Below are 10,254 nucleotides of genomic sequence, written 5' to 3'. Positions count from 1 at the left end.
GGCACAACCCCACCACCATTCTTTTCTCGTCTCGTCTGGCTCGCCCCACACCGCCGCCACCTACTGTGACTTCTCCGGCCGCCGCCTCCAAATCCCTCCCCGCGCCGCTTAAGTTCCGTTCCATGGAGGCGGGATAGGTCGCGACCAACCCTTTCTTGTCGGCCTGGATCGAGCCGCGTCGAGCTCGCTGACCGCGGCTTGGTCCGCTGCGGCCGTCCACCGGCGTTCCGTCGCCGGCCGACCTGCTTCTCCTGCCGCTGCCTACCTCAACCTCCGTATGCTCAAGGGCCATCCCCTCCTGCTGCTGCTAGGACTGCACGGACGGCAGCAAGGTGCGTTTCTCTCTCTGCCATTTTGCCTCTTCTCTCTCTGATTTGTTGATTAGTACCACTTGCTGCATGCAAACGTGATGAAAAATTAACTAGAGACTGCACCATGATTTTTGTAAGCATACACGTACTGCTAGTATCACTCTGTACATTTGACTCGTGTGTCCAACTTCAATCATATATGCCCAGCATGCAAACTCGTGTGTTAATATATGAATTGCATTGCTTTGTGTATATGCCTACCACCCCACATTGTTCAATCATATATACAATCGATAGATGGACACAGAGAAACCTGTCAAATCTCAAAAAATCTGGGAAAGCTGTTTGGATGCATTTGTGGCTCAAGTTTTTCTTGATATGTGTATTGAGGAAGTGCTAGCACGAAATCGTCATCAAGGTTACCTGAACCTTACTGGATATAAGAGTTTGATAATGAAGTTCAATGACCGCACTAATAGAAATTATGTGCGCAAGCAATTCACTTAAAATTGCTGATTTAATGCGGATCTGCCTTATGAATTGCGATGTTCACTTACCAATGTCCTGTGTTGAAAATAAGAACATCATGGAAGCTTGTTGCATCGGCCCATGTTTGATCGGGAATATCAACATCAGCCCTGTAGCCTTGCTTGTAGGCAAGAGATTCTAGAGGATCTCCGTTTGGACTAGCCGACTACCTGTGGAACCATCAATATGGCTTTGATGAATGATGACCTGCAGAATCATGCATGAATAAACGAACTACCAACCACCCTCTAAGGCACGACAAAAGGTCAGGGAAACAGTAGTGTCTGACAGAGTACACAAACAAAGGGAATTTGAAGAAAGACAATGAACCAACAAGAGAACAGTTTATATTTTCAGCTGCAACAACAAATCTTCGTTAGCCAGCACCCCTTAGTATTGCATATCTACATATAAGATCTGTTGATTTTTTTTGATTATAAGATCTGTTGGTTATCTGCTCAATTTACTCCTGGGATGCAGAGAATTAGAAATTCCTGAACTACAATGTCTATCACGAGATTTAGGCCATCTACCTTCCGAATTTTCTTTCAGCAGAAATATTTGTTGTCCTGGAGCATACAGTTTTAATACAAGGTGACAATCTTTTGCAGGATAACAGGTTGAGAGCAGAGTTTGCATTTGTCCGATGGAAGGAGTCCAGAAGAACTCTATGCTGAGTTAAGCAATCTCTGTATTGGGCCTTGCTGAGTGCTCAGGCCGAAGCAACATTAGGTGGCCTGACTCACTCCAAACTGTTCTAGGCCCCTCGGCTTATACTAATCTTTTTTTAAGCCCAAGCAAAACTCGATTCCGTTCGCCCTCGCCGGGTCTCCCCATGCCGCCGGCGAGGAGCCCGTCCGCTGGCCTGCGGCAGCGCAAAGCCTTCGTCCCTCTCCTTCTTCTCCTCCCTATGATTCTTATAATCCTATTCCTGATCTCCCCACTCCGCTCCATCCCCGCGGGCAGCAACGCTGCCCTTAGGCCCCAGCGGACCTGCGACTACGCCGCCGGCGGGTGGGTGCCCGACGCCTCCGCTGGCTCCCAGCTTAGGTACGACCACACGTGCAAGGAGATCTTCAAGGGTTGGAACTGTGTTGCCAACGGTAAGCGCAACGGCCGCGCCCTCCTCCGCTGGCGATGGAAGCCCGTGGGGTGCGAGTTACTCCCCAGGCTCGACCCGCAGCAGTTCCTGGAGCGCCACAGGAACACCAACATTGGTTTGTACTCGTTCCCATTTTGCTACATTCACTGCTAGTATTGAAAAGTATCATTATTTGCATGATTCTGCTGCATTCTTATGATCATAATGATATAATAGGAAAACTAGCTTGGTGGTTCAGATTGTTTATTTGGGCAAACGTATCGTATTCAGAGACCCCTTGAATTTGCCATCTTACAATGATGTATGTTCAGTATTTTCTTGTAGGATTTGTGGGTGATTCGTTGAATAGGAACATGTTTGCCTCATTGGTCTGCATGCTTAGAGGAGTGAGCGGAGAGGTTCGCAAGTGGCGTCCAGCAGGGGCAGACCGAGGTTTCACATTCCTACGCTATAATCTCACCCTCTCATACCACAGAACTAATCTTTTGGTACGCTATGGTAGGTGAGTAGTGTCATTTGCATCAGTACCAAAATATATAGTTCTGTAAAATTGCACCTAGCTTCTATTGTTATGGGTTATATGAATCAACTATGTGCAACATGGGTCTTTTACTGTACAATTTACTAGTTCTGCTGAGTAGCAGTATTAATATTTATCCTGTACAATTTACTAGTTCTGCTGAGTAGCAATATTAATATTTATCCACCGTTGATTGGAGAGATATTTTGGACAATGCACTGGGAAATAAATCATGATACGGATTTGATTTGATTTGGTTTATTATTACTTACATGCAATAATCTTGCCATACATTAAGATTTGGTATTCTAATGATATTTACCATGCATGTGATTCGATTGGAGCCTAGGACCAATTTTTTACTCCACTTTATCTCATCACCAACCGCACATTTCTTTTAACCAAGCTTTGGATCGACTGTGATATTTTTTTTGATAAAGTTTAGCTATGATTTGGACACTCCCTTTAAATTTTTCTTCATTCCAGTTCTTGAGAGAAATAACAAAATTAGATTTGTGCCCCACGTATTATTTTTATTTTCTCTGTAAACCCTAAAGAGTCAATCCAAATCTGCGGGCAACTTGCACAGATTATTTGTATAAAGAAATAAATTAAATAAATTATTATAATAAAGGTTAAGAAAAGAAACTAGTATATGGAAGTTTCCTATATTTGATGCACCTGTTTTTGCACCTGCCGAATTTGCTCTTAGGTGAAAAAAAATACTACTCTTCTAGTCAACAAGTACTGGCCAATCCAATATTTCCCTGTAAAAATCCTCGGATTCTAGGTTTAACTTGGGAGTATTGAAAGGCTTCCAGTAGATCTTTCTTGCTACGTGATTCCCAAAACAAACATTTCTCTTGTTGGTTCATTGTCTTTCTTTAAATTCCCTTTGTTTGTGTACTCTGTTAGACACTACTGTTTCCCTTACCTTTTGTTGTGCCTTAGAGGGTGATTGGTAGTTCATTTATTCATGCATGATTCTGCTGGTCATCATTCATCAAAGCCATAGTGCTGGTTGCATAGGTGGTCGGCTAGTCCAGACGGAGGTCCTCTAGAATCTCTTGGCTACAAGCAAGGCTACAGGGTTGATGTTGATATTCCCGATCAAACATGGGCAGATGCAACAAGCTTCCATGATGTTCTTATTTTCAACACAGGACATTGGTAAGTGAACATCGCAATTCATAAGGCAGATATGCATTAAATCAACAATTTTATGTAGTTTGCCTATCCGTCAATGCTGAGCCTGGATCCTATGAATTACACCCTCCGAGTAATAATAATGATCAATTAATATCTCAATTGTTATTTACTCTCCACATGCTGTTGTTTTGTTATGTGCCTTCTTCCTCAGCCTCAGCGCATGAAACTAAGTACCATTCAAAATTAGTGTGGCTTTACCTAGGCACTTATTACGTCAGACAAAATTGTTTGCTTTGATTGATTTCTTACGTGATCTGGCTGGTGCTATTAAAATACTTTGGTTAACCTTTAACAAGTAGCAATGGAAAAGTTCTGTGGTCTGCCTATTTTTTTCACTGTGCTAATATACATGTTATCTTCAGGCTGCCTTGCTAACTATCCCATGTGCCTAAGCTAGACGCACTTGTTGACCACTCTAGGTCATAATAAGGGCCACAGTTGTCCCCCTTTGTTTTTTCCTGAAACTAATTTTGTTTTGTGGGCATCATATTTCGTATTACTGAGCTATCCCCCTTTGCTTTATACAGGTGGTGGGCCCCTTCAAAGTTTGATCCAATACAATCACCGATGGTATTCTTCGAGAGAGGGATGCCGATTATACCTCCTTTATTGCCACCTGAAGGACTGGATTTGGCTCTCAAACACGTGGTATGATTGAAGTTCTGTTTCTAAGTTTTTCTGGAAAGTTCCAATTTACTATTCCTTGCTTGCTAATGCTGAACCAGTAAGATTTTAGCCATGCTTGAACCTTCAACCTTGTATTGTGTTTCACTGAATCCTAAAGTTTTTCTCTTACTCTGGAATGGTTCAGCATTTCTATCAAACAAGCATCTTAATAAGCGGGTTGATATATTTCAAACAGCTATTAGTTTCGGCTGCATTTGATTTTAAATTTTTTTAGCCTCTGATGGCTTTAATAAATGTGAAGTGTGAACTCTAGCAAAGAAGAAATAATCGCCTTACTATTTTCTATCATCTTGATATTCAACTTATTATTCTCATGCTATGAATAAACCATTTTCATCAGGTAACATTCGTGAACAAAGCAATAAGGCCCAATGGAATTAAATTCTTCCGCACTCAATCTCCTAGACATTTTGAAGGTGGTGACTGGAATGAAGGTGGATCTTGTCAGCGTGAACAACCGTTGTCCTCAGAAGAGGTAACTACAGTGCATTAGATACCTTTGTAGCTGTTTTTCAACATCTCTTGAATGCTTCATTTTTATTTCTCTTTTTATTTGAATCAGGCATACTATCATTACATGCACATCTACTGATTTAGTAATTTCAAGTTTTTGTAGGTAGTCTTACTCCTGTGAATCACAAAACTGTTAAATATGAACTCACAACTGTACTCCATCTGACCTAGTTTAGTAGGCGTCCATGTATTTCAAGGTTTAACTTTGACCATCGATTATGACATTGAATTACAGTTGAAATGGAATTTTTTGTGGCACATATCCCAGATTATAGGGATATGGAATGAAAGAAAGGCTCTAGCAATGGGATACTATGAATGCTCCAGCCTTCTTTGCCGAAAACATATGCATGTCTATACGTTAGGTTACTTTTAAGGCCAATAAGCTAATTAGCTATAATTTGAATGGCCTAGTTGGCTGTACAGACGTACCTCCTACATGTGTAGGGTAAACAAACATGTATGTATTTTAGTTTCTGTAGTATTATGTATTTCCTTCTGTCTGAATACTTAATTTGGGGCTTTAGAGGCTTGATGGTTCTTCCTGTATTGGAGTGTTGACATTGATAACTTTACCCTAACTTTTTCAGGTCAAAGAATTTTTTTCTGTGGACAACAATAGCACAAACACGGAAGTACGCTTGGTGAACCAGCACTTGATGAAGGCTCTTGAGCAATCTACCTTTAGAGTTTTGAATGTCACTCACATGAGTGAATTCAGGGCTGATGCTCATCCATCAACAACCGGAGGAAAGAAGCATGATGATTGCATGCATTGGTGCTTGCCAGGTCCAACTGATACATGGAACGATTTGCTAGCAGCAAATCTTGCAGCAACTGAGAGAGAGCTGGCATGAAAAAACTGAAGCTCTCGAGAGAATTTCCACGAAATATTTCCCCGCGGTATGAATATGATGGCACATTCTTTGAGATTACCCTGAACACTGAGCTTGTTCATATAGGCGAGCATTGTTTTTTTTTCTCCACTGTAACTTTGACCATGTAGATTTTTGACACATTTCATATAGGAGTACTTACTGATATGTACTTCTAAAGCCTAGAGTAGTTTAGCTGGACTTGTTTGTCTGAATATTCAGGTTTGCAGTTGCAAACCTAATCAAACAGAGTGAAGCTTTCTCCTGGACAGATTTCTCTTAGAAGAAGTCGTTTGGAAGCCAGACTTTCCTTTCATTTGTAGCATTTTGAAATGAATAAATGAATACATGTATTCATTTCATTTATATTATAATTCTAGAAATGGACACTTGTTTGGTTGCCATAGGAATTGTAAATGACAGTAGAATTCAATATTGAATTTGTAAATGGCTTCCATTGAGAAACGTGAATGATAGGTTTCAGCTCAGAATCGTGTTTACACATGGCGTCATTTTGCTGGATTTCCTAAATAAAATGATGGCTAATTCTGTGGCAACCAAACAACCCACCTATGAAATTCCAAAGTAAATTCCAGGATTTCAGGAATCTAGACCCAAATAATGGATCTCAAACGACCTCTTCCTTCTTTTCGCTTTCACGCTGACACCAAAACACATGTCTGCATTATTTTCTGCAACTGCATTTGTAGAATCAAATAGGAATCTGTTTTACGAAAACTGCAAACGGAGGCTGAGCTACATGTAGCTCTTTATTTTTCTTAATGAAAATTGTAGTTTTAAGTTTCAAAAAGATCTGAAAAAAATTCTAGATGTAGCTAACGTAACAACCAATTAGTGGCACTTTGAAAAATGCCCCTATATAACAACCAATTAGTGGCACTTTGAAAAAAAAATCCCTTATATACCAACAGATGAAATATACACAGGAGTATATGCACACAATCCAATTTACCATAAATGTTGGGAGGGATCATCAAGTTCTGTCACTATTCAACAATTTTGTTACAGCACAGCAAATTCTACAATTTATTACAGCACAGCAAGTTCTGTCACTGTGTAAGCAGCAAGGTCTGTCACTTCGTAAACACCAAGTCCGTTACAACACAGCTAGCTCTGTTACAGAACAAATGTTCTCTCAATTTCAGTTACAGTAAGTTCCGTGGACACCACTTACCTGTAACTGAACCACAACATTTTAACAGGGGAGCACTGGAATATATAGATTTTCAGCCTAATTGTTTCTCTGCAAAATAATCAATGAAATGCATCAATGATCTGACGCCATAATTTCAACATAAAAATGAAGCATCACATGCTAAAAGGGGAGAGCAATGACAAGCGTTCAGAATAAATACTCACAAGGATGGTAGATCAGCATCAACAATGGATTTGCTTAGAACCCTCTCATGTTCTTGGATATTCTGTGTCATTTCACTAGTCGGCGCTTCCTTTCCTTTCAGTTTCAGTTTGGCAGTGCTCGGGTAGTAAGACCAGTCTACAAAGAGCTGATATTTTAGTATTTTAACACTAGCACAATTTATGATGCACTAGGTAGAAGTTCAGTAAATATCCTTGGCACAACACCAGTAACAAGATACACACCATACTCTGGCAGAAGGCCTAAGATAGACTGGTGTTGTTATCCATGAGTTGCATGATTTCATCATATGAAACTATGTGTGAAAGTACTACTCCCTCCGTTCCCTATTAATACTGTTTGATTTGACAACTATTATATGTGTAGCAGAAGGTACATACTATATCAATGATCACCAGAAATTAGGTGAGTTTTTGTTAAATTAGTAAATTGCCATGACCATATCACCAGTAGCTTCAAGCAATCACTGAATAATTGGAACGGCAGCTAGGTTAACACAAACATGAAGCTCGGCACAGGCTAATGTGACTGGCCGTCTGCACAGGCTATCTTGGCCGTTCTCATTTTTTGAAATGTTTGATAGTTTAATATCTAAGCATGCTTAATATCTAGTTGAATTACTTATTAATAGTCAAACTTCTTCACTCGGTCACCCATCCTCAAACTGCTCACATTCCAGCACGCTTAATTTTTTCGTTCCATCCTGATGAGCTTCCTGCACAAAAGTTATACTTTGCTAACAATAGTACCCTATCAATCATATTAACCCTTGGGCCATAACATCACACTTCTTTAATATTTGAATTCCAAAAAAACTATTTGACTAAACAAAAATCAATAAGTAATTCACCGAAATAATAATAAACTAAATTTGATTTTTTTTCAAAAACAAATCACCAAAATCTAAACCTGAAAAAACTCTTATTTCCTTTTTTAATTTTGAGACATCTAAATGGCCGTAGGGTGTTGAAATCGGATGTAAAAAATTCCGTAGATACATTTTCTTAACCTTTTAAATGGTACCATGGTAAGCCAGGGGCGGATCAAAGATTTTAGCATAGAATGGGGGGGGGGGGGGGGGGGAGAGCTAGGACGGTAATGTGAAAAAGTATGTACTCCCTCCGATCCAAAATATATACTCCCTCCAAATTAGTTTACTCTATGTAGATACATCCATATATAAATAAAATAGAATTAATTAATTTGGATCGGAGCTAGTATTGTATTTGTACTTTTGGTTTTACCTTACTGTGGATTTAGTACTACCAATATTTTAGCCAGGAATATGCATATAGATGGAAATATAATGAAACCTAGCTCCTCTCTCAATTAGATTTACACTTACAACACAAATGTGGTACATACTTATTTTCTCTTTGTTCTTGAAGGCATAGCAAACTTTAAAAAAATACACCATCCTTTCAATCAATCTTGGGAAAATGTTGGACTTGTGCTAATGGCCGCGCACTAATTGCGATTAATGATGGAAGTTAGCCGCGGTACTACTAGTTCGACACGTTTCTGTTTGTTTCTTGATACATTTTGGAGTATAGATCTAATTTTTTTCTATTTTCCTATACCCCTGTTTTTGTCTGTTTCTTAATGCATTTCAATGTATAGTTCTAATTTTTTTGGAATGCTGCGGTCACACGCACGCGTGAGCAATGAGGCCGGCCATCAGGTAAAATTTCTTATGATTTCTATCGGTGCGTGCGGCGTCCTATGTGACACGGCCAACCGAGGCAAATGTTCACAGAGCAGACCCGGTCGTGCGGACGAAGGCAGCCCGTCAGCCAACTAAAATCAGGACCTAACCTACGGTTATGGGTTTGGCATCTAAACAGAATTGTCTCTTCCGTGTGCCTTAAACAGCCCACACGGCTCTGCATATACTACTAGTTTGACAATTCAGACGCCATCATTCACCGGTGATATGATATGCTATGCCATGCCATCACTGTCAGACACCATACTCTGATTAGTTTTGTGCTCCCCTCCAAGGAAGAAGAGTTCATGTGTACAGACATTTCAAGGATTCCAAGTCGGCACGTGTATTGTAATTTGCAAAGGAAAAATTGGGGTCAAATAAGATACCTTGAGCAGAAACAGCACAGAAAAATCATGTAGTAGTAGTAGTACCGTATCTCTTTTCACTCTCGTGCATGACACCCTTACAAGATGCAACTCACTCGTTCGCCACGTCTCCGTCAAGCACGGCCGCTCCACATGGAGTGTCAAATGTGATCCCACCTAAATTTCATTTATAGTATAGTTTGGCTTTCTAGTGTAAACTTTGAGATGGTAGCAGTAACTTTCAACTGTTCGAAACCCAGAGCCAATTTGTTCAGAACCTTTTTTTCTCATCTGGTTTATCGGTTTCAAAGAAGTAACACGCCGATAAACAAGATTTATCTGTTGCTCTAAAAAGGAAAATTGAAAAATCCTCAACAATCTATTAAATCTTCCTAATCACTTTTATGGATACTACTGTGATAGGGCAAACTTTTGTTTTTCAGGTTTCAGGCTTTCCAGGATGAACATGGAGACAACAGGACATACAAGACGACTGAAGACGACTGAGGGATCATCGCCACAGAATGACCAAATAGAACATTTGTGGCAACTTTCTAAATCGAATTCACAAACATCAAGTTCGTGACAAAAAAATCTCATTCTCGACAAGTTTGTGTATTAAACCGGGGTTTTTCTCATATAGCAAATAAAAAACAACAGATGGGTCTGCTATGGAACCACTTGATGCATTGGGAAGCACTGATTTCTTGATCCGTTCCCAATTATTTACAGTGGATTGATTTTTGTATAATTATAGACAACTAAGAGGGACAAGACATTTCTGAACCCAGGTGTAGATGCTCCTGGTTGCATAATTGTTTTTGAAAAAATAGCAAAGAAATAAAAAATCTGAATTTTTTGGCAAATGAACATGAAACTGCACACCTAAAATCTCCGGAAAAAAGAAATATAGTGGTCTGTGCAAAAAAGACAAAATATAGATGTTTGTCTTTTTTGCACAGACCACTACATATGTTTTTTCTCGGGAGGTTTTTGGTGTGCAGTTAGAGCACTTGTTCATGCTCATTGTCCAAAAC

General features: G+C 39.8%; 1 protein-coding gene across 1 annotated transcript; it reads left to right on the top strand.

The window, feature by feature from the left end:
* On the top strand, positions 1 to 6,200 carry LOC127336612 (protein trichome birefringence-like 13). The gene is made up of 7 exons (XM_051363435.1): positions 1 to 332; positions 1,451 to 2,056; positions 2,266 to 2,443; positions 3,491 to 3,631; positions 4,198 to 4,318; positions 4,698 to 4,832; positions 5,461 to 6,200. The coding sequence occupies exons 2-7, from the start codon at positions 1,675 to 1,677 to the stop codon at positions 5,725 to 5,727; spliced, it is 1,224 nt and encodes a 407-aa protein (XP_051219395.1). The 5' UTR covers positions 1 to 332; positions 1,451 to 1,674; the 3' UTR covers positions 5,728 to 6,200.
* The last annotated feature ends 4,054 nt before the right edge of the window (positions 6,201 to 10,254 follow it).

This window comes from Lolium perenne, chromosome 2 (assembly GCF_019359855.2).
Source record: "Lolium perenne isolate Kyuss_39 chromosome 2, Kyuss_2.0, whole genome shotgun sequence".
NCBI classification, from domain to species: domain Eukaryota; kingdom Viridiplantae; phylum Streptophyta; class Magnoliopsida; order Poales; family Poaceae; genus Lolium; species Lolium perenne.
The sequence above is the reverse complement of the archived record's forward strand: the minus strand, read 5'-3'. Positions and strand labels throughout refer to the sequence as shown.